The sequence below is a fragment of the Triturus cristatus genome, chromosome 6 (assembly GCF_964204655.1).
Source record: "Triturus cristatus chromosome 6, aTriCri1.1, whole genome shotgun sequence".
NCBI lineage: Eukaryota > Metazoa > Chordata > Amphibia > Caudata > Salamandridae > Triturus > Triturus cristatus.
This window is the reverse complement of record NC_140589.1, coordinates 1,380,895,417-1,380,919,770: the sequence shown is the minus strand read 5'-3', so window position 1 is coordinate 1,380,919,770 and position 24,354 is coordinate 1,380,895,417. Positions and strand designations below refer to the sequence as shown.

General features: G+C 47.0%; 1 protein-coding gene and 1 pseudogene across 4 annotated transcripts in view; both read right to left on the bottom strand.

Moving 5' to 3' along the window:
* Positions 1–24,354, bottom strand: part of PPP4R3B (protein phosphatase 4 regulatory subunit 3B) — a 455,240-nt gene that overhangs the window by 245,003 nt on the left and 185,883 nt on the right. For all 4 annotated transcript variants that reach the window (XM_085612383.1, XM_085612385.1, XM_085612382.1 and 1 more), the window contains exon 6: positions 5,291–5,407. In XM_085612383.1, the coding sequence (XP_085468509.1) occupies positions 5,291–5,407 (117 nt within the window). The remainder of the gene's footprint in view (positions 1–5,290; positions 5,408–24,354) is intronic.
* On the bottom strand, positions 11,936–18,597 carry LOC146821438 (uncharacterized; annotated as a pseudogene).

Here is a 24,354-nt window from a genome sequence, read left to right as displayed (position 1 = left end):
GTCTTCTGGAGGGGACGGTATAGAAGGATATATATATCTTCCTGTGGTACATCAGGGACATCTGGTGTGCCATTGTTGTCCCATGTGTCCCCTGGGGAATCATAATGACTGGGTTCCTCTAAAGGTTCATTGTCTCCTCCGTCCTCAGAGGTATCATGATCATTGTCCCGTGGTGGTTGAGATGGTGAGGGAAGTGGAGATGGGATAGGAGACTGGTGTGGAGGTGGAGGCGGAGGAGGAGGTGGAGAAGGAACTCAGAGGAGATGTGTCAATGTCTCTTCTTTGGTGGTAATGGAGCTGGTAGAGGCGTGTCCATTTGCCTTTTCCTGCAGCGGAGTATGAGTTGACCTGTTTTTTAGTATTTTAGAAGAGCTTTTTGGTTCGGGTCAGGTAGGAAAAGCTCTTCTTGTGGAGGTTTGTTGCTTCGATGGCGATTCTTTCGGTTCCGAAAGTTTACGCGACAGTTTCTGGAACTTGTTTACATTGCTTAGGCTTGGGATTGTGAGGTTTCTTTGGTTCCGATGGAGTCTTTAAAACCGATTGTTTGTTAGACTCAGAGGGTTTTTTCGGTTCCGAAGGTTGAGAGTCTGTGCTCTTCAGAAGCAGTTTTTTGGTCGGTTCCGATGGTCTTTTCAGTGTGGAGGGTTCGGTACCAGACGCGCCGATGTGGAACTAGTCGTCGGCACGGAGGGGGACGACAGTTTCTTTTTGGGAGCCGGGGACGGTGTTTCGGCATTGACGACAGGCTGACTCAATCCCGAGCGACCTGAAAGCTTGTTTGTCAACTTCTTTACCGGGCCCTAAGGCGGGGCGTGGAAGTTTTGTCCCGGTGTGCACCTAGGCCCGAAGGTGAAGGTGTTACCAAAGCCTTTTTGGGGGTGGGTGGGGGGTGGGGGGAGGGGGTCGACGTCAGTACGCACGACCTGCTGCCCTGGAGTGATGTCTTCGATGTCAGAGTCGTCGGCTTCGGAAGCGCTGATGACGCCTTCTTTGACCTGCTCCTGCTATGGTACATAGACGCCCTCTTGGAAGATGTCGTTGGGAATGGATGTTGAGGATCGAGCCATATTCCTTAGAGCTTCACGATCCCAGATCGTTTTCTTGTAGCGGAAAGAGGCGCAAGCTGGACAGTCTTTGGCCTCGTGCTCCGGCGAAAGGCAGAGGTTACACACCACATGTAGATCTGTGTGTGGAAATTTGGATCCACATTGAGGAAACTTTTTAAAAGGAGTCCTTTCCATGAGCCAGGTCTAATGGCGTAGGTAGGCCCGAGGGCCTGCATCGACGACCGGAATCGACGGTTTCTATTTTGTAGAGATGCGCGTCGAATAGGGAACGCGATCAAGACAATACCGGAGAAAGGGTAAAGGATTGCGCATCGAAAGTTAGATCAGAAGCGGCACCGAACTGGAGCGCGACGAACACAACCGAGCCCGATGGCGGAAAAAAACAATCTGACGATGGAGTCGATGCCCATGCACACTTTTGTCCAAAGGAGGAGCCACCAATCTTGTGACTTCCAAAGACTTTCCAGGACAACAACAAAGTGCAAACATCCGGGCCCAACACCAGATGGTGATCTATGCATAAGTGTGTGATCTACAGCTCATATGCCTCGAACATACAGTTTTTGGGATACTTGATGTATTAATTTTATAGAAATACTACTGTCAATTTGACTCTATTGACGGTTTTGCAATGTTTCATAGTTCCTTTTAGGTTTTGTATTTTTAGGGTATCTGTATCCATTTTTGTTCAGATCAACATAGGGTGGTGGTAGCCACTTTGAAGTGTTTATTAAACTAAGGCGAGTGATTCCTACATACAGTAGAGGACATGAGTGTAGGATTAGTAAATGGGTAAGCTGTAGATTGAAACTAATTACGGAATACTACGATTTGTTCCTACACTGAACAAGCATTAAAAATGCAACAGGTCTAGGCTTTGTTAAAGTTAAAGCAATTCGGTTTGTAATTAGGTGGCTTTTTAGCTTTGGTTTTATTAGTGTTTTTCAAACTTTTATGTACATAACATGCATATGTATGCATATATGTATATGTATGCATGCATTTACATTTGTATTTATATAGATATGCAGATGTATACATGTTTATATATGTATGAATGTATGTGGATATATACATAGATACATATATATAAAAGCATATATAGACATATGTGCATATGTGTGCGGGTAGAGAGGCAGAGAGATAGAGGTAGAGAGGGGTAGAGGCAGAGAGGTAGAGAGGTGTAGAGAGGTAGAGAATGAGTAGTAGAGAGTGAGTAGCAGAGAGTAGTAGTGAGTAGTACAGAGTTGAGTAGTAGAGTAGGAGTGAGTAGGAGTGAGTAGCAGAGAGAGTAGCAGAGAGAGTAGCAGAGAGAGTAGCAGAGAGAGTAGCAGAGAGAGTAGCAGAGAGAGTAGCAGAGAGAGTAGCAGAGAGAGTAGCAGAGAGAGTAGCAGAGAGAGTAGCAGAGAGTAGCAGAGAGAGTAGCAGAGAGAGTAGCAGAGAGAGTAGCAGAGAGAGTAGCAGAGAGTAGCAGAGAGTAGCAGAGAGTAGCAGAGAGTAGCAGAGAGTAGCAGAGAGTGAGTAGCAGCAAATAGAGAGTGCGTAGTAGAGCAGTAGAGCGAGAGTAGTAGAGCGAGAGTAGTAGAGCGAGAGTAGTAGTAGAGAGAGTAGTAATAGAGAGAGAGTAGTAGAGTGAGTAGTAGATAGTAGGGAGTAGAGAGTAGTATAAAGTAGTAGAGAGTGAGTAGTAGAAAGTAGTAGAGTAGTAGGTAGTGAGTAGTATAGAGAGTAGTAGAGAGTGTAGTTGAGAAGTAGAGAGAGTAATAGAGAATAGGAGAGTGAGTAGGAGAGTGAGTAGCAGAGAGTGTAGCAGAGAGAGTAGTAGAGTCTTGCTTCAGATATCCCTCTGAAGCCACGTGTTGTGTGCGCGTACGGTACACACTAATTCACGGCTTGATACCACGCCGCCCCCCAACCCTGCCCGCCCCCCTCCCCCAGCCGGGCCCATCCTCAACACTCACTGATTCAGCAGGTCCTTCAAAACTGACCTCAAATTTCTCCTCCTTCAAAGACACTTCCAAATCTAATTCACGCCGTCCATCTGCATAAGCCCTTGTAGTAACCAGAGTTACAAGACCCTGCTCTGAGCGGGTGTGGCTGCAGCAGACGTCTGTCGAGAGAGTGGTGTCTGTGTGCCTAACTTAGAAACATGCACTCCTGTTTAACCGCTGAAAGTGCTCTGCGAGGCTCAGTCATTACACAGTAGGGCAGACCTCCAAGGAGTGCCAAACCCCACCCTATGGTCTGGAATAGGAACTGTAAAAAGCACGGGCAATATTTTTAATAATAATAGCCCTAGATCTAAAACTACTAGCCACTATCAATTGATTTCTGGATGTTGGAGTCTTCGTTCACTTCAACGGAATCCATTTGATGTATGCCCCTGAAAACATTCATTAATAAAAGTCCAGGACTGAAGTACGTATCGCTAATGACATGAATGAAGTCAGCTATTAATCTTATCCACGTAGTAGCAGACGATCGACTCTCACTACATGTTATCATTAACACTACTTCTTTGTCCAGTCCCCGGTTTTCATATGTGACAACAACCCGATCAGGGTTGGATTGGGATTTAAAATCGGCCCGGGCATGCTAAAAAAAAAGTGGCCCACATTTGCATTTTGCCTTCCGCAAAACACTGCTTCGGTGAAATGTTATTAAAAACCAAGCGCTCGGCATTGCCTTGTCCTCCCATGAACGATCGCGGCCTTTGAAAGTTTGAAAGCCTCGCCTGCTAAAAGGTTTCTTATCTTTATGGGGCCATGTGTTTGGCCCCATAACGATAAGAAACCTTGTACGCCAGGAGGAAGTCAGACGAGCCAGTCCAACTGGGACGGCTCTAAAAGAGAAAAGTGTACGTCACTGGAAGCTCTTTTCCAATGGCTGGCCACCGTTTAGCATAAACGGTGACGCCAGCCAATGGAGAAGAGGGGCGGGGCTTAAACCGGGCTAGTGAAAGCTACCCAAAAACATAAAATCTCGCCAGCGAGACTGCGCATGTCTGCGCAGCCTACGCTAGCCGAGACCTAAAAATGAATGGGGTATACAGTATTAAGTGAATCTGTAAAATTGCTGGGATTTATTTTATTCCATGGTGGACTATATTTGTGGTCAGTTTTAGAATGATCATCAGTGTTATTAAAAGTGTAAATGTATTCATACAAGATAGAGCTGATAGATCATTTGTCCAAATGGTAGTCTTGAGTGGCGTTTGTGTATCGGGAAGCTGATTTTTTGCACCAGCTTAAAGTTAGCCAGTAGAACAAAATTCTTTTGCCTTGTGATCAAACAAATCATTGGCCCAGTAATTAAAATCCACTTTTTCCAGTATTTGAGGGAATCAATGGCATTACTAACAACATGCCTACATCCTTAACCATAGTTATAATAGATTAAGCAATATTTCTTAACTAGAACAGCTACCCATCATGATTTTTTGGTTAACTGTGTTTAACTTAGAAACAGGATAGTGAACCAGGATTCTTTCTGGGATTTTAAGTGTATCCAAGTCAGAGAGCTAGGTTTCCGTAAGCAGAAAATCTAACTCATTTTGGCCAATTAGTTTAATAATTTCCCCATAATTTGTCTTTTTTTTTTTTTCACTGTATAAGGATCTAGTATTTAAGTAAGTCATACACAGCATATTAGGGTTATTTATCTTTGCGCAATACCTGTTTGGGTACAAAATAGAGCTCCCAAGGGGGTAGCACTCAGCAATTGGATGGCTGCTTGAGAATTGAATTGCAGTCACTCTTTCCAGTATAAAGAACTTTCAACTGCCATGCAGAGTATGTAGTGAGGCAAACAGAACAACTGGACCTTGTCCCATTGGCCAGAGAGGCACGATTATGGAAAACCTTCAGCAGTCATGTATCTGCGCCATGTAAATATGTTGTTTTGCACATGCTCAAAGATGCAGCTCCTGAGCAAGACTGCGAACCACAAACAAAGAAAAAGTTATCACAGGATGGCCACCATGAGGGGAAAAAAGCACGCCCACAAGAGCCTAATAACATTCCAAACAATTTAGAAACTTGTGCATTTTTCTACAGCAGAAATCCCAGAAAATAATATCATAAAACCTAAGGGGCGAAGAAATCTAACTTAAATTATAGCAACCAAAGAAATATTTATAGTAAATTATTCTTCATGGGAGAGAACAAGGATACTGCTAGGTTAACCTACTCACTGGGATAATATTTGAGCCATTAAATTCTTACCATCACAATTTCAAGAGCAGGAAGAATTCCTAGGTTTGCCAGAGTTTTGAAGAATGCATCCCTGCTTTGAGGTTGTAATGTTTGGGAAAATGCACAGAACTCCTTGAAAAAATTGACCTGTGTAAAAATAACATATCATGCTTTTACATACATCTATAGGTTGTCCACCAACAATTATATGCGAACAAGAATTAAAAAAGTGATGTAGCACTTTTTAAAGTACAACAATTCACCTGTGCTTTTAATTCAAAATAAATGTGGTTGACTTTCCAAAACATGCATTTAGGATCAAAATGAACAAGTTACTTACCTTCAGTAAACCATTATCTGGTAGAGACCTAGTCCAGCCGCGGAGGGGGGGGCCACTTCGTCTCCAGATATGACGTCAACTGAGCCATAGAAACAAGGCTCTGGCCATGGCTCGGGCATGGGCAGCACTAGTGGTTGATCTCCAGGGGTGGGGAATAGCGGGGGAGGGGGGCCCTGCAGCACTGGAGCACCCGGCAGGAACCTAGGGGTGGGGGAGGCTAGCTGATTAGCTCATGGGGGCCGGGGGCTTTCCTTTTCCTTTCTGCTTGGGGCCTGTCTGTGGTGGAGGGGGGTGGCTCATGGCTCCTAACACGGCTACTTCTGAGAGAGGTTTATCCTGGTAGTTGTCGTCTCGGCACACTGACATGTGGGTGGGGGGGGGATGTATTCGTTCAGGGGAGGGTTTGGGGACAGCGCATTGGTAGGTGGAAGTGGCCCAGATTGTACTTGGACGTGGTTTTATATGCGGATGGCGGCCACTGGCCAGATGAACATTGTGGATGTCAACTGTGTCTGAGTAATGCAATAAAAATTGTTTTTGCAAAAAAAAAAAAAAAAAAAAAAAAAAATGAGCCATAGAAGTCCCCTCTGGCGCGCAGATGTCACCTTCTTCTGTTAAACTATTCACGCAGAATCCGGAGACATATGGAAACTGGCTGTAGAGGCAGTGTGCTAAAAAGAGGAAAGAACTTGACAACAACAATGAAAAAAGGGAAAAGCAGAATAAGGAGTACCACTCCCACCCCCTACAGTCTGTCAATCAGGGAGTAAGAGACTGAAGACCCCAAGGCCAGACCTTAAGGTCAATTGCAGAGCGGGGAGGATGGCCAGGGCATTAAGGTATCTGCAGCTAGACTGTCTTTGCCAGATACATCGTTACAAAAGGTAAGTAACTTGTTCATTTGATAGAAACATCTAGCTGCAGATTCCTTAACTTGTGAATTAGATTCCATAGCTATAAACTCTGAGTAGGATCTACAAACCAATCCACAAGAGGTCTAGGAGGACCGGTTGACCGAGAAACTCTGTCACACCTCAGTGGGAAAGGATAAGGAAGAGGGAACCTCTTCTGAAGGTGGTAAAGACCACAACAACAACAACAACGCAAACAATGAATATGCATCAAGAGCAAGGAACATGGTTCCTCAGGCATAGAAGTACCGACGTACAATGCTCGTGGTAACCCAACTCCAAGGAAGATAGACATAGATCCAATTAAACTAAAGGCTAATTGGCCCCACTGGAAAGTGGGTGGAAGACCACTGGAAGGGGCAGAGAAGTCTGCAATGTGTATAAAAAAAGACTGAGCAACCAGGCCTAGTAACCAGAGGATGGCATTCATCAGAGTGAAAGAAAATGGCCACTAAAGGAACCAAAACAGGTTAAGTGAAAAGAAGAGCCATGGTATTGAAAAGTTCGATGGAATCCGTCCAAGCGCAAGAAAATGAAATAAATCTCAACCGCCAGGTGGGAAAAAAGATACATCGATAGACCGACACGGTCTCTGACCACAGTGCCTGGTCTCAAGAAAAGAATCAGGAAATTCCGGTAAGATAAAACAGCATGGGGAAAAAAAAAGGGGGAAATGCGAAATTCCACACAAATCACCAGACTACCGTCAGGGGGCCGAATGTGAACAGGGACAGTAGAAACCATAAGACTCCTGCCTTGATAAGAGCAATTAGAAACCATAAGGCTTCTGCCTTGATAAGATCAATAGGAGGACGACCACCATACACAAGCCCCCTTATCGCTAGTATGGTAAGGCCCTAGAACAACGAAACAGTCATCTAACGAAGAAGGTTTCTAGCATGGAGAATGTTTCATATTCTACCTTTCTCCCTTTTCTCCTATTTACTTATTTAGTATTTATTTCTTTTTTGGGGGGAAACTGAAAGTATGGACATGACGTGGCCTAAAGCCTATTAAACACTAGACACTGGCTTAGCAGTACACCTATTTAGTTAATGGATGCCACAGCCCAAACAAATAGAGCAACGCTCAAGGCATATTGACAATGCTCAGAATACCAACCATAGAAAAATACGGGGGGGGGGGGGGGATTTGAGGGGGAGGGGAGGTAGACCCTCCCAGAACAGCATAGGGCAGAGCACAAGGCAACATGGCGTGCTAGAAAAATATCCGAAGGCTTTTACTTCCCAAGGGGAAAAACATGAAAGATTGTGCTTGACCAAAGCACGTACCAATATTCAGACCGAGACAACAGGCATCGGACGGGCAAACATGAATTGAAAGTACATATAGAACAGAAGTTCAAACAAGGATCGCTCAACAGCCGTAAGCCAAGGGGATCACCTCTCATAACGGCCAAGAGGCAAGAACAACCGGTCAGCAGCGACCGTGAGGGAGGAAGGTAGGTCACGAAATAGCCGTGGGGTTGGGCGAAAGGAAAAACAGGGAAAACTAAGATTTCTACAATCAGAACGTCACCCAGACCAATCCTGCTGAGGGTCCGCTGCAGTGGGGATGGTCAATGTCTGGGGATCCCGGATATTCCCCAACATCAGAGAAACTCAAGTCCCCGGCTTATGGAGGCCTCTACCCCTCAAGGTTGGGAAAAACACTGCCGCCTGAGGTGGGATTCAATCCCTAGCATGGGAGGGGCTTGCCACAACACATGATCACAAGGCAGCACTTTCTAAACAAGCTTCGGGACAAGAAGGTTCCATGAAACTCGCCCATCTTCCCTAAAGCTAAGAGAGATGGTATAGCTCAACACTGGTGTGCGCAACGAAATCCACATGGTGGATACAGCGAACAGGGTGAAAAACCTATCCAACGGAGGTAATGCGTTAAAGAAAAAGTTACTTACCTTTGGTAAAGCATTATCTGGTAGAGACTATCTAGCTTAAGATTCCTTACCTTTGAATTCGTCAGGCTGGATCAGGAAACATGTGCTGAGCAATACCCCTTGCACGCGATGTCAGGTGGCTCCGTGTCACAACGTCGGCAGCTTGGTTATGACATTGCGGTGCCTATATAGGCGCCACCCAGGCGTGCGGACGTCAGTACTTTACGTATTTTCCATGCCAGAAGCGCAGAGCCACGAAGTAACTGACGTAATCGTGTGCAAAACTAGGGCCTTGAAAAGAGAACAACCCTAGCCCTGCAATATCAGTCCGCAAAGTGGGGAGGCATGGTTGGGGCTGTAAGGAATCTGCAGCTAGATAGAATCTCTACCAGATAATGGGTTACCGAAGATAAGTAACTTGTTCATCTGATACAGACTAACTGCAGATTCCTCACCTTTGAACCAGATGCCCAAGCCATACCATCCCGGCAGTGGGTTGCGGACTAACATCCTAGACTAAAAAGTCTTGCAGGACTTAACGGGTAAAATGTCCGTCCCTGCGTACTTGTTCATCAAGGGAGTAATGTTTTGCGAACATGAGCAAAGATACCCACGTCGCTGCCCGACAGATGTCGTGGACTGGGACACCCCGAGCGAAGAACATAGTAGCATCCTTTCCCCTGGAGGAATGGGCTCTTAACCCTTCAGCGGGCTGCTTCTTGGCCAAGGCATAACAAATCTTGATGTAGAGAACGAGCCAGGGAGAAATGGTCCTTTACTGCACTACTTTTCCCTTCTTTGCTCCGACGTATCCCACAAAGAGTTGATCATCCATCCGGAACTCTCTTGTGCAGTCAAGGTAGAATGACAAAGCTCTTTTTGGGTCCAGTCGATTCTCCAGTATTGGTAACTTTCATAGATTCCCATAGCTTGTATCATTCCCCTTCGTCGGAATGGGAGTCTTGGTAAACAAAATAACATAGCAGTAGGTACAAAAGAGAAAGAAAAAGGCCTAGGCCTCATTCCCTTTTGTAGCATATCCACCTCTTTTTGTAAAAGAGACCAAAATAAAGCAACAGCCAATCAGATTAGCCTCACCCCACAGAACCCTCCTGAGAGAACCTCTGATTTTCGTAGCCGTTGTCTAACAGTACAACCAAAACCTGCAGAGGGCTGAGCTTTCCCTGGGGAGGAGGGTGGGCGCATGGGAATCTATGAAAGTTACCAATACTGGAGAACCAAAGTTACAGGTAAGTAACTTGTTTTCTTACTCCAGTATTGGAACTTTCATAGATTCCCATAGCTTTTATCAGAGTAGCTAGCAGTCAGAAGCACATTTTGCTCCCTTAGTGACATCGTTCTCTATTTTTTTTTTTTTTTTTAAGGAAGACATCAAACAATGCAATCACAAAGAACACATAGCAAAATGTGCAAATAATAAAGGAAGGAGAGAAGAAAGGAAAGCTCATCGCTCAATGGAAGAGGTTCCTCAGGACTGCCTGGCCTACAGCCGTGTCTTCTTGTGCCAAGGTCTCCAGGCAGCAATGTCTTGTGTAGGTGTGCGTGCTGCTCTAAGTTGCAGCCCTGCAGATGTCTTTAATCTGGACCCCCCGCAAAGAGCCGTAGAGGAAGCCATGGACCTTGTCGAGTGTGCTCTAATTCTGCCGCCTAGAGGCTTGCCCGCTGCAGAATGACAGAACTGTATAGCACTGGAGATCCATCGAGCAATACCCTGCTTGGACAGGGGTAAGCCTTTGCGGGGAGCATTGAATGCAATGAACAATTGAGAAGATTTCCGAAATTCTTTAGTACAGTCCAGATAAAATTTCAAGCTCCGCTGCACGTCCAGCGAATTAAGTGCCCTTTCTGCCAGTGTAGATGGCTGAGGAAAGAAAGCCTTGAGAATTATCGGCTCATTTAAATGAAAATCCGAAGGCACCTTTGGTATGAACTTGGATTAGTCCTTAGAATCACTATTTCTTTTGAATTGGAGGAAATGTTTCTGGATTGTGAGAGCTTGTAATTCTCCAATACGTCTTGCCGAAGTGAGAGCAAGAAGGAGATCCAATTTCCGTGAGAGGAATTTCAAATCTGCTTGTTGAACCAGTTCAAAGGGATGCTTCATCAGCTGGGTGAGAACCAAGTTCAAATGCCATGTGGGAGGCGGAGGCCTCACTGGAGGAAAGACTCGAATAGGCCTTTGAGAAATTGTTTGACAATTCTGGAGGACCAGAGAGAAGGACCAGAGGCAGTGAGTCTGTAGCGAGAGACTGCAGCCAAGTGAACCTTTACGGACGAAGGAGCCAGACTTGCCTTAGCCAAGGACAGGAAATAAGGGAGAACTTGAAGAGGCTGAGACAAGAAAGGGTCCACACCTTGCTGTTGGCACCAGATGCAAAATCGTTTCCATTTCAGACGGTAAATCTTGGTAGAGGAAGGAGCTCTAGCCTAAGAGAACATCTCTTATCTCTTCAGAGAGATGAAGATCTAGGAATTCTCGCTGCTCAGGAGCCATGCTGAGAGGTGTAAGGAACGAGGATCTGGATGCCAGATCTGGCCCTGGGACATCGTGAGAAGATCCGGGATCGCCCGTAGAGGATGTGGAGGGACCAAAGAAAGGAGGTGAAGCTCCGTGAATCAAAACTGCCTCGGCCAAGCTGAGGCTATTAAGATCATCTTGCATGGCTCCGTTTTGATCTTCCTGATTATCCTCGGTATTAACGGAATGGGGGGGGGGGGGGGGGGGGGGGAGGCGTACACAAATGCTCTTGACCAAGCTATCGAAAGCGCATTCCCCAGCGATCCGTGATGGTGTATTTTGCTTGTGTAAAACTGGCATTTTCTGTTCCCCCGGGGTAGCAAAGAGATCTATTGAGGGTTTGCCCCACCGGTGGAAAATGTCCTCCAAGACCATCTGGTTTAGTTCCCACTCGTGGCTGACTGACGAAAGCCTGCTGAGCCTGTCCGCCTTTTCGTTTAGCACTCCTGGTAGGTGTTCTGCCGTGAGCGATATTCCGTGTAGGATCGCCCACTCCCAAATCTTTTGGGCCTCCTGCGACAACGGAAGAGATCTGGTACCCCCTTCCTTGTTGATGCAGGGCATGGCCGTGGTGTTGTCTGTGCGGACAAGAACCGCCGAACCTTACAAACGTGGAAGAAATGCTTGTAGAGCCAGACAAATCGCTCTGAGCTCCAGGAGGTTGATGTGAAGAAGGCGGTGCCGGGGCATCCAATGCCCGCTTACATGCAAGTCTTGAAGCACCGCACCACAGCCTTCCAGCGAGGCATCTGTTACAACTTGAGGAGCCGGATTGCTTACGAAGGATAGACCTTGGGATAAATTCTCTTCTTTTGTCCACCACAAGGCTGCTTCTTTCTTTGCCGCAGTAATCACCACCTTGTCGTCGAAGGAGCCGTGAACTTGTTGCCATTGCATGTCTAGTTGCTCCTGAAGAGATCGCATCCGCAATCTGCAGTGGGGTATCAGAGGGATGCATGAAGAGATCACTCCGAGAAGGGATTTGTCACGGCGTACTGAAAGACACTTTCTTTTTCTCAACAGATGAGCCAAGGACCTCAGTTTCTCTTGCCTTAAGAAGGATGGAGAAGCCTTTTTGAGAGACTTGTCCAAGATAGCCCCTAGGAATCGTGCTCTCTTGGACGGACAGAGAGACGACTTCTCCCTGTTGAGAGTCAGACCCAGATTGCTGAACAGAGTTGTACATGCCTCGACTGTCTCCTACGCAGTCCGCCTGGACGGAGCCTTCAGCAACCAGTCGGCCAGGTAGGGGAAGATTTGAAAATGCGGTTTCCTGAGGAAAGCTGCCACCGGTGCCAGCACCTTGGTAAAGATCCTCGGGGAAGAGCGAAGTCCAAAGGGTAAAACTTTGAATTGGAAGTGGCTCTTGGCTACTGTGAATCGTAGAAACCTCCTGTGGGCTGGATGAATGGGTATGTGAAAATACGCATCCTCGAGATCGAGAGTGGCCATGAAATCTCCCGGGTTGAGGAGATGCAAGATATCCTGGAGAGAGACCACTCGAAAGGATTGACTGATGAGATAGGTGTTTAGCTCCCTGAGATCTAAAATGGGGCGCCATTTCTCCAGCGTTGTCTTGACCAGGAAAAACCTGGAGTAGAAACCGTCCCTCCTCCGGGGTTTGTGAGGTTGCTGGTCACAAGAGATGCCGGGTTGGAGCATGAGCAGGTTCGAGGGTCGACAGGTCAGTAGGGCTGGGGCCAAAGCAGTTGGTGTCTTCCTCTTCTTAGCAGCTGCAGGGCAGGTCTTCTTTCTTCTAGCTCTTCTTCGGATTTCGGAATCTGGAATCTGGGGAAGGAAGGTTCAGGGTGCCCCTAAATACTAGATTTAGGGGTGTTACAGGTAGGTGAAGGGCAGGGACCAATGGGTCCCTGTCCTAGGGTGGGTACACCCCCTATCCTGCCTCTCTCCTGTGGGAGGGGGGCAGTAGCCTAGTCCTGATTGGGCAGGGCTTCCCATCTTCAAGATGGCGAGAGCCCGGAGATGTGCTTCACCTCGCCTCCCCCACCTGAGGGATGGGGTTGGCAGGCTGGCACATCCCCTGTCCTTATTTGGGGTTTCCGGCCAAGCTTCCCGCCAGAGTGGGGGGTCGAAGTGGCCTGGGGAAGCTCACAGAGGCGCATGCCTTTGAAGCTTCCCCCTGCCCATCCGGGGGGAGGAGATTTAGCACCTCGCCCAGGATGTGCATTGTTGCAGGCCCAGGAGAGCAGGGGCTCTCCTACCCAGGAGTCCAGCAACATGTCTGCTGTGTGGCAGCCTCAGAACAGACGTGGATTGTAGGTTAGGTTTTAGGGGGCATCTCTAAGATGCCCTCTGGGATGCTTGGTACATGAAATCCCACACTGGCATCAGTGTGGGTTTAATGTGCTGAGAAGTTTGATACCAAACTTCTCAGTCTTCAGTGCTGCCATTATGGTGCTGTGGAGTTCGTGTTTGACGAGCTCTCAGCACCATGTACTCTTAAATGGCAGCACTGCACTTACAGTGCCCAGGAATGGACCCTGGTACTGTAAGGGCACAGGGCTACTGCTCCTGTGCCCACACCACTGGCATAGGGCACCCAGCTAGAGGGGTGGCTGATGTATGCCATGGCAGTGTAGGTGGTGGGCATGGCACACAGGGATGTGTGCCATGTCGACTCTTTGTTTTGTCTTGTACCCAGACACCCAGCCTGCAAGGGCAGTGTGTGTGTGTAAGGGTACAGGGTCTCTAAGAGTGGCACAATGAGTGCTGCAGCCCTTAGAGGCCTTCCCTGGTCACAAGGCCCTGGGTACCATTTACCAGGGGCTGACATGTGGCCAGGGTTTGCCTATTTAGGTTTTGTGTTTGAGGGAAGGAACATAGGCCCTGGGCACCTTATTGGCAGGAGTCCAGGGCACACTCAGTCAAAGTACATTCAGCAATTCAGCAAAAAGTGGGGGCATACCATGCAAGAAAGATGGCACTTTCTCACACTTACTCAGAGTAGTATACCTGGATACTACTCTAGGACATTTCCTGGAAACAGGTAAGTAAAATCGTTTTGGTTAAATAGTACAATTTTAAAGAATTACTTTAGATTTTCAAACTCCACACAAACTTTTCCAAGAAAAACAATCAATGCTATCCTATGGAGGAAAATAGTGTAATCGGTTTTTGGGTAAGTATTCGGTAGTGGAAGTAGCGGTTCTGGGGGTAGACACAGGGGTCCCCCAGGGTCAAGGATGCACTCTTGTTACACCCTCAGCAGCACTAGGGCAGGCGCGTGCAGACTGCTGAGGCCCAATGTTATCCAAAGGGGGATAGGGGGCTTCCAGTTGGTGGCTGCTGATGAGAAGGCCACCAGGTTGTGGGAGCCAAGCTCCTGGTGTTAGACTCAGGGCAAAAGAGGATCCTGTTTAGCACAAAAAGTGCATCCGCAGCAGCGCAGGGGCGACTGGGTGCAGGGTGCTATTTTGGCGTTGGGTGCCCGGTTTTCAATGGGGATTTTCGGTTTTGGTTTTCAGTTGCCGGCTCAGACCGGGAAGATTTCCGGGAGAAACCAACAGCTGGGCAGGTAAGTTAGAGGGCTCGGGACGTAGGTGCAACCTCGGGTTCTCTTCTCCAGGGCGGCTGGATGCAGCGTATTTCTTTTCGGTCAGATTTCACCTCGCTAGGACCGGTTGGCCACACAAACTCGGGCCGTAGGCGACGGGTGCAGTAGGGGTTCCAGGCTTCGGGTTTCTTTTTCCTCAGCAGGATCCGAGTCTTTCTTTGGTGTTTTTTCTGAACAGAGCTGCTGTTCACAGGTCTTTTTGAAGGCAGTCAGTCCCCCCAGGGGTTCTGGAGGTCGCTGGCTGCAGGACAAGACTATTTTTGGCGCAGGATCTCTGGAAACTACAGACAGGCCTGTAGGGCTGGGGCCAAGTCAGTTCTCTGCAGTCACCTCTGATGGGGGTCTTCTTTCGTCCTTTTTCTTCTTAGGTTGTGGGAATCTGCCTACTTGGTTCATGGCTGCCCCCTAAATACTGTATTTAAGAACAGCCTGGCCTACAGACACCTGTTGCTTGACTTGCACGTCAATACAATAGTGTGTGGTGAAGGTGTGTGGCGTAGACCATGTTGCTGCTTTACAGATGTCATCTAAGGGAATGTTTCTAAGAATGCCATGGAAGCACCTAGTTCGCGTGTTGAATGCGCCCTAGGGGGAATTGTTAATGTGCGTTTAGCCTTCTCGTAGCATATTTGAATGCATTTGACTATCCACCTAGCAATCCCTTTAGAGATGGGGTATCCTTTATGAGGTGGCAAGAAGGCTACAACAGTTGTTTGGTCTTTCCTGTCAATATAATAAAGTTGGGCTCTTTTGACATCAAGTGTGTGAAGAGCTCCATCTGCTACAGAGTCCGGGTTTTGGAAAAACACTGGTAACTCGACGGATTGGTTAAGATGAAAAGCAGAAATAACTTTGGGAAGGAATTTTGGATTTGGTCTAAGAACCACCTTGTTACGATGTATTTGTAAGAATGGTTCTTGTATGGTTAAAGCCTGGATCTCACTTACCCTCCTGAGAGAGGTAATTGCGACAAGGAAAGCTACTTTCCATGTGAGGAACTGCAGTTCACATTTGTGTAGAGGTTCAAATGGGGGACCCAGGAGTCTGGTAAGGACAATGTTTAGAATCTACACCGGAGAGGGTAGTAGTCTGGGAGGAATTATTCTTTTAAGGCCTTCCATAAAGGCTTTAATTGCAGGTACTCTAAATAGTGACAAGTGTTGTCTGTTTTGTAAATACGCGGCAAGCGCAGCTAGATGTAATCTTATGGATGAATATGCTAGATTACACCTTTGTAAGTGCAGCAAATAGCAAATGATGTCTTGGATTGAAGCATCCAACGAATTGATTTTATTGTTATTGAAGTAGATGACAAATCTTTTCCATTTTGCTGCATAGCAAGCTCTAGTAATTGGGCGTCTGGCTTCTTTAATGAAATTCATACAGTCTGGTGGAAGGTTAAGGTAACCGAACTCTAGGACTTCAGGAGCCAGATTGCTAGATTCAGTTGTCCTGGATCGGGGTGCCTTATCTCTCCAAGGTTCTGCATTAGCAAAGTTGGGGAGAGACGTAGTTTTTGGTTTGGAACTACTGAAAGTTCCAGGAATGTTGTAATCATCTTTAGAGACTGCTGCTTGAGCTTGCGTACTACTAGGGAAAATCAATGGGAGTGGCGGAAAAGCTTACGCAAATCTGCCTGACCAGTTCATCCATATCGCATTGCCTTTGGACAACGGGTGTGGAAACCTGGCGGCGAAGGTTGGGCATTTCGCGTTTGCGTGTGTGGCAAACAGATCTATGTCTGGTTGGCCCCACATTTGGAAAAATAGTTGAAGAACTTGAGGATGAAGTTTCCATTCATGTATCTGCTGTGACTGCCGACTTAGCAGACCTGCAATATGATTGTGAACTCTTGGAAGGTGTTCTGCCAGAAGGTATATGTTTTGTGGAATGGCCCATCTCCATATGCTTTGCGCCAGATGAGACAGCTGCAAAGAATGTGTTCCCCCTTGTTGTTGTATGTAATACATGGCTGTTCAGACTAGGACGGTCTTGTTGAGTAGATGTACTTGGAATTACTTCTAAGCTGGAAATATTGCCAGTAATTCTAGGTGATTGATGTGGAGCACTTTCTGTTGAGTGGTCCACCTGCTTTGAATTGTATGGTTTAGGAGATGGACTCCCCAGCCGGTGAGTGATGCGTCTGCTGTTAGCACTATCTGTGGAACCGGTTCTAGGAACGGCTGCCCTCTGGAAAAGTTTTGTGCGTTCCACCACTGCAGAGAGCGATGTGTGCGGCTGTCCACAAACACCAGATCTGTAAGTTGTCCTTGAGCCCGGTTCCACCGACGTGCTAGGCATTCTTGTAAAGGGCGCATCTGAAGACTTGCGTGAGGTACGATGAAAATGCAAGAGGCCATCATTCCTATGAGCTGCATAAACACTTGTGCTGGGAGAGAGTGTTGGGGCTGAAACCTGTTGATGAGGGTTTGCATGCTGGCTATCCTGGCTGGATTGGGGTATGCTAGAGCTTTGCAAGTGTCTATTGTGGCTCCTAGATACTGATGTATGTAGGAGGGTTGAAGGAGTGACTTGATGTAGTTTAGTGTGAACCCCAAGTCGTGTAACAGCTGAATCGTTTGATAAGTGTGGTGAATACACTGGTTGTGCGACTTGTCTTATCAGCCAGTCGTCCAGGTATGGAAATACATGAATTTGCTGTCTTCTCAAGTGCACTGCTACTACTGCAAGGCACTTTGTGAACACCCTGGGTGCTGTGGTCACCCCAAATGGAAGGACCTTGAACTGATAGTGCTGGCCGTCCACTGTGAACCTTAGGTATTTCCTGTGAGCAGGGTGTTTGAGAATGTGGAAGTAGGCGTCCTTGAGGTCTAGTGTGGCAAGGAAGTCGCCTTGTTGAAGCAGTGGAAGAACTTGCTGGAGAGTGATCATGTGAAAATGATCTGATTGTATGTAGAAATTGAGAGGTCTGAGGTCCAGTATTGGCCTTAGGGTCCCGTCTTTTTGGGGGATTAGGAAATACAGGGAGTAAACCCCTGTTCCCTGATGTTGTATGGGGAATGGTTCTTTGCATGCTTTTGAAGCAGTGAAAGAACTTCTTGTTTGAGGAGTGTTAAATGTTCCCCGGACATTAGGCGCTGTTTGGGTGGTATGTTGGGGGGAGTAGCAGTAAGTTCCAGGCAGTAACCATACTGGATAATTTGTCTTACCCACTTGCCCGTAGTGATGGAATTCCAGACAGGTAGGAACTGTGATAGTCTTCCTCCGACCGGAGTGGAATGGTCTGGAGGGAAGTCACTGCTTATTAGTGGGGGAGGTGCGAGTGCGTTTGTTACCTCTGCCTCTCCCGTTATTTCCCCTGTATCCACCTCTAAAATATCCCCTGTTGGGGGATGTTTGTGTGGTGTTTTTGTAAGAAGAGGAAGCAGTGTCTACACTGATGTTCTTGGATGCTCCTTTATAGAAGGATTGTCTAAAGGAACCACGTATGAATGGAGACTGTAATGCTCCCATGGATTTAGCAGTGTCTGTGTCCTTTTTCATTTTTTCTAGAGTGGTGTCTACAGCCGGTCCAAAAGGTTGTTCCTGATTGAACGGCTGATTGACGATAGTTGTTTGTACTTCCTGTTTGAAGCCAGAGATGCGCAACCAGGAATGTCGTCTGAGTAACACGCTAGTGTTAATGGACCTAGAGGCGGTGTCTGCTGCATCAAAGGCACATTTGATTGATGCATTAGTTATTAATTTCCCCTCTTGAATCAAATCTTATATTGATCAGGTAAATATTGCAATAGGGTTTCCAGTTGGTCATAGTGAGCCCTATCATACCTAGCAAGTAATGCTTGTGTGTTGGCTATCCGCCAGTGATTAGCTGCTTGGGCAGCAACTAGTTTGCCGGAAGCATCTAATAATTTAGACTCTTTATCCGGAGGTGGCGCATCACCGGAGGTCTGAGCGTTGCCCCGTTTTCTGGCGTTGGCTACCACTAGGGAATCTAAAGGGAGTGGACCTTTGATGTAGGTGGGATCATTGGGAGCGGGTTTGTATTTTTTGTCAATTCTTGGATTGAGAATTCTAGCCCTAACAGTGTGCCTTGAAAAAGTCAGGGGCATGTTTAATGACACCTTTAAACATTGGCAGGGGTTGTATAGTCCTTAGTGACTGTTCAAAGGTGTCTATTAGAAAGTCCTCCTCTGTGGGGTCCGAATGCATTTTAACACCATGGTACTTAGCAGCCCTATTTACAAGCTGACAAAAAACCAATACTATCATCTGGGGGAGATGGCTTTGTTGGGTATGCATGGGAATCGGGAAGATCTGGAGGATCTACTGGGTCATCATAATCGTCCCAATCGTCCTGTGGTATGTCTGTGTGGTCAGCAGGGTCAGTAAAAGGTTCATTGTTGCCTCCCCATCCCCTAAATCACCATCAACCTGTGGTAGTGGTGAATTTGGTGAAAGTATAGAAGAATGTGGAGGAGAGACAGGCTTGGAAGGAAGAACAGGAGAAGAGGGTCGTAAAGGTGAAGTAGCACAGGCTTCCCTCTTTACAGGCACTGCAGGAATGCCTAGGGTGTCCAATTTCCTCTTCTTGTGTGGAACAGTAGCCACATGTCCTGTTTTAGGGTCTATGTGGAGAGCTTTGTGTTTCGGATCGCTAGGATCCGGTCGGAAAAGTTCTTCCGCTTCGGTAGACTCTTTCGGCGCCGATGTTTACGGGTCCCAGCTAGGTTTGGATTTCTGCTCCGGAGCCTTGGAAGGTGTTTTTGGGTCCTTCTGCTTTGATGTGGAGGCAGAAATCTTTTCGGGTCCGAATGCTTCGGTTTTGGATCCGATGCCTTTTCTTTGGGCACCGAGGTGGTCGGTGCCGACGTCTTTTTGGGAGTAGGCTGCGCTCTGGGCTACGGTGCTGATGGTGCTTGCAGGTCAGTGATATGCAGCTTGCTGGGTCCTGAGCCACCAGAAGGCTTGTCCTTTATCTTCGGAGCCGGGCTCGGGGGCGGGGCTTCTGAAGCGTGTTTTCGGTAGCGACTGGGGCCAGCAGGCGAAGTCTTGACCAGGGCCTTTTTTTCAGGTTGGGTTGGGGTAGGGGCAGTTGTACTCACTCGTTGACCTGGAGTGATGTGGTCGTCTGCTTCGGACACGATTTCCAGATCCTCAGAATCCTCCACCGGGACATCGGGGCCTTCATCGAAGATGTCCACCGGTATCGGAGCTGCTTGTTGCACCATGATGTGTCGTCGGGCACGGCGACCACGGATGGTCTTTTTGGATCGAAAGGAGGCGCAGGTCTGCCAATTATTCTCGTCGTGCTCGGGCCAGAGACAGGTTACAGACCTTGTGGTGGTCACTGTGTGGGAATTTAGCTCCACGCTGGGGGCATTTTTCAAATTGAGTCCTTTCCATGAGCCGTAGGCCTGAACGGCATCGATAGGCCCTGCGGCCCGCGTCGATTACCGGAATCGAATATTTGATGAGCGCGTCGAAGATCACGAGATCGAGAACAATACCGTCGAGTTTATGATGGATGCGCGTCGAAAAGGTTTGGAGAATATGGTGCCGAACCGGAGCGCAGAATTTACATCCGAATCTGATGGTGGAAAAAAAAAAAAACTGAGGAGGAAATCGATGCCCAATCGTACTATCGTCCAAGGGAGGAGTCACCTATCACGTGACTACAAAAGACAACAAGGTGCAAGCATCCAAACCCAACACCAGATGGCGATCTATGCACAGTGTACAATCTGCAGCTCATACCCCTCGAACGCAATGTTTTGCACAGAAGCATCAAGTGGATTGATAGGATTGTTACAATAGACAACAAATCACTTCCACTTTGCTGCATAACATGCTCTAGAGAATATTCATACAGTCTGGTGGTAGTTATAAATAATCAAAATCTGACTTCAGGAGCCAAATCACTAGGTTGAGTTTTTGGGGATTTGGAGGTCTGATTTCTCCATGGCTCTGTGTGAGGAGAGATGGTGTGAGATTTAAATTTTTATGTGGAACCATCGAGAGTTCTAATAGGGTGGTGTACCAAGGTTGACAAGCCTAAGTAGGTGCTTCCAGTATCAACGAGAGGGACATCTGCCTGAGCTTCTGAACCAGAAACTGAATTAGTGGGAGAGGCGGAAAAGCCTAAGCAAATATCCCTGACCAATTCATCCATAGAGCATTGCTCTTGGATGCTTGGTGTGGGAACCTGGATGCAAAGTTTGGGCATTTTGCGTTGTACGCTGTGGCGAACACATCTATTTGTGGGAAATCCCTATTGTTGGAAGTAAGGGAGCAGACATTGAGGGCGAAGTTCCCACTCGTGGACTTGCTGTCTGTCTGCTGAGCAGGTCTGCAATCTGATAGTCTACGCCTGGAAGGTGCTCTGCTAGGAGATACATTTTGTGATGAATCGTCCAGTTCCAAATGCTTAGTGCAAGGCGCGACAGTTGGAGAGTGTCCCTCCCTGTTTATGTAAGTAGTACATTGCTGTGATGTTGTCTGTGCGGACTAAGACAGTCTTGTGTAAGACTTGGGTGGGAGAAGCTTTCAGTGCTAGAAACACTGCTAGCAGTTCTAGATAGTTGATGTGAAGGCGTTTGTGATTGTCCGACCACAGCCCTTGTACTGTGCAATGTTGAAGATGGGCACCTCAACCTGTGAGAGATGCGTCTGCTACCAATACAACCTGTGGAATCGGGTCTATAAAGGGCTGCCCGTTTCTCAAGTTGAGGGTTCCACCACTGCAGAGAACGATGGGTGTGGTTGTCTACCAACACTAGATCGGTTAATAGACCGTGGAATTGATTCCATTGATGAGCTAGACGTTCCTGCAGAGGACACATGCAAGTCTTGCATGAGGAACAATTGCTATTCAGGAAGACATTCCCAGGAGTTGCATGAAGACTCTGGCTGGTAATGATTGATTGGGTTAGAAAAGTAATATTGTGGCTTGAATATTGTGAATGCTGGCTAGATTGGGAGTGGCCAGAGCTTTGAGAGTGTTGAGGGAAGCTCCTAGATAAGACAGCACTTGTTCCGGACAAAGGAGAGATTTTTGTGCATTTATTGTGAACCCCAGCTGATGAAGTAAATGTACTGTGGTCGGAGTGTGTAGTATACAGTACTGCTAAGTGCTTGCTTTGATAAGTCAGTCATCCAGGTAAGGGAAAGGAATACATGTATACAATGTCTGAGACGAGCGGCTACTGCAGCAAGACATTTGTTGAACACTCTGGGGAACAAGGTGACGCCAAATGGAAGAACCTTGAATTGGTAATGTTTGCCTGCTATCACAGATCTGAGGTCTTTGCGATGAGCGGGATGAATTGGAATATGAAAGTAGGCATCTTTTAGATGTAGCATAGACATGAAGTCGTTCTGCTGCAACAGGGGAAGTACTTGTTGAAGAGTGACCATGTGAAAGTGTTCTAACAATATGTATTTGTTTAACTCCCCGAGATCTATACTAGGTCTCAGAGACCCATCATTTTTGGGAATCAGAAACCCCTGATCCTTGGTACTGTAGTGGGGCTGGTTCAATAGCTCCTTTTTGTAATAACGAAAGCCCCTCTTGCTGAAGAAGGTGCATATGGTCTGATGACATTTTGTGGGTTCGAGGAGGAATGTTGAGGGATTGTTGGTAAGTTCCAGGCAGTAGCCCTGTTGGATAAATTCCCAGCACCCATTTGTCGGATGTTATTGAATTCCAAACGGGGAGAAAGTTTTGAAGTCTTCTGCCGACAGGTGTGGAATAGTCGGCGGGAAGCGTTGGGAAGTTACTGCTTGTTTGAGGAAGGGGAATTGTGGGGTGTGGTGTTTTTACCTCTGCCTCTAGGAAATTTACTCTATCACCGCTTCTGTAAAATCCTTTTGTAAAGGAGGATTGAGTACTGCCTTTGAAGGAGGAAGTGCTCTGGTCGTTACCAATAGACTTGGACCCTCCTCTATAAAGCTGCTTGTGCTGCTACACGTTTGCCTGAAGCATCAATAAGTTTTGATTCTTTATCTGGGGGAGGGGCATCTCCAGATGCTTGAGAATTAGCTCTTTTCCTGGCATTTGATACTACTGGAGAGTCAAGTGCTAACTGACCCTTGATAAAAAATAGTGTCTGTGGGGGAAGGTTTATATTTCTGTCCACTCGGAGTAAGAATTCAAGCGCGTACAGGATCTTTAACAATATCATCTGTATGCCTCAACATACCCTTGAGCATAGGGAGTGTTTGGTGTACCTAAATTGTCAAATCGGAAATCTTCTTATAGAGTTAAGTAGTTGGTATGACATATCATCCAGTGGAGATGGCCTAGCAGGATAAAGATCAGGATCTGTACTTGTGGAGAATCAGTAGTGTAATCCGTCCAAGGATCTAGTACTTGTATATCATCATTGTTAGTATCACCTATATCAAGTTGAGGTAGAGTGGCTAGGTGTAATATTTAATGGATCAAGCTGTGGTGAAGCGGGAGGAGGTGGAGATGGAAAAGTACGGAAAGGGCTAGTGCCTACGCTTTTCCTCTTCAAGGTTTTGTATGGGAGGTCTTCATCAGAAAGCTTGTGATTGCTTTCTTCTTTCTTTTTTTTTCTTCTTCCTTATTTTCGTCTTTTTCCTTTCCTCTCCTGTCTTAACCTACTTTGAAAAATGTAAACTGCTACTGGTTTCAAGGTGCAACCTTTCGTTATAGCTATATACTGTGGGATATATATCATTGTTAATTATCCCGTAATGTTTATTCCCTTATCATTTTTATGCTACTCTGTTATCCTTTTACTCTTTTTTCTTGCAAAAGTTTGTTTGATGTTGTACCTATGCATTTTACTTGCTTCAATAAAAGCTCTTTAAACTCAAAAAAAAAAAAAAGCTTGTGCTTGGATGCTGTTTTTTCTGTTTTTGGCTCCATAGCAGGCAGTACAGTGTCTTTACTTGGATCTGGTTGTGTTGCCGGCAAGTTTTTGGATTTCGGCACCGCAGGTTTCGGTGCCGAGCTGGAAAGTCCTTTTGGTGCTGAGGATTTCTACTCCAATTTTTTTTTTTTAGGTTTTGAGGATTTCGGTTCCGAAGATTTTGGTGTGGAGCCAATCTTGGATTTCAAACCCGAAGTTTTTGGCTCACATGTGGGCTTTGGCCGGCTTGGTCCCGAGCAAGAAGGCTTTCTGGAGTGTTTCGGTGCTGAGCCATGAGGCGGGCATGAGAAACCTCTTCTCTGTGCCGACCTTGGCCTGGAGGGAGTGTCGAAGCCTTAGTTTTCCTAGGGATGGAAAGGGGGGGGGGGCGGGGGGGGGGGGGGGAGGACAGGAGGCGTCTCCAGTACTCACGTCCCCTTGTCCCTGCGGCACATAGTCTTCGAGGTCGATCTGTGGGTCGGACCCCGAGTCAGATGGAGCCAAAGCCATTTCTTCTTCTGCTGCAGATACCTCTTCCTGCTCAGATTCTTCGCCGAAGAGGTCTGCTGCATCTCGACCCCGAGGATCGCGGAGAGTTTTCTTCGACCTGAAAAAGCGTCACGCTTTCACAGTCTTGTTCCTTTTGCTCGGGGACAAGCACAAGTTACACGCATGAGGAGTCTGTGCCTGGATATTTTGTTTGGTACAGAGGGCGGCCCGCGGATGTTTCGATCGAAATGTCGAATATTAGAGGTTTGATACGAACCTCAAAGATAGAAGCACGTTCGAGAACAATATTGTCGAAGTAGAGAGAGATACGCACCGAGGGGAAACCCAAGGATTGATTCCGAAGTGGAACGCAGCAATACCTGTTCGAACCAGATGGTGATGCCCATGCTCACTATCACCGAAAGGAGGAGTCACCTACCTCATGACTGGAAAGACTTCTTCGAACAAAAACAACTTGTACACATCCGGACCCAACACTAG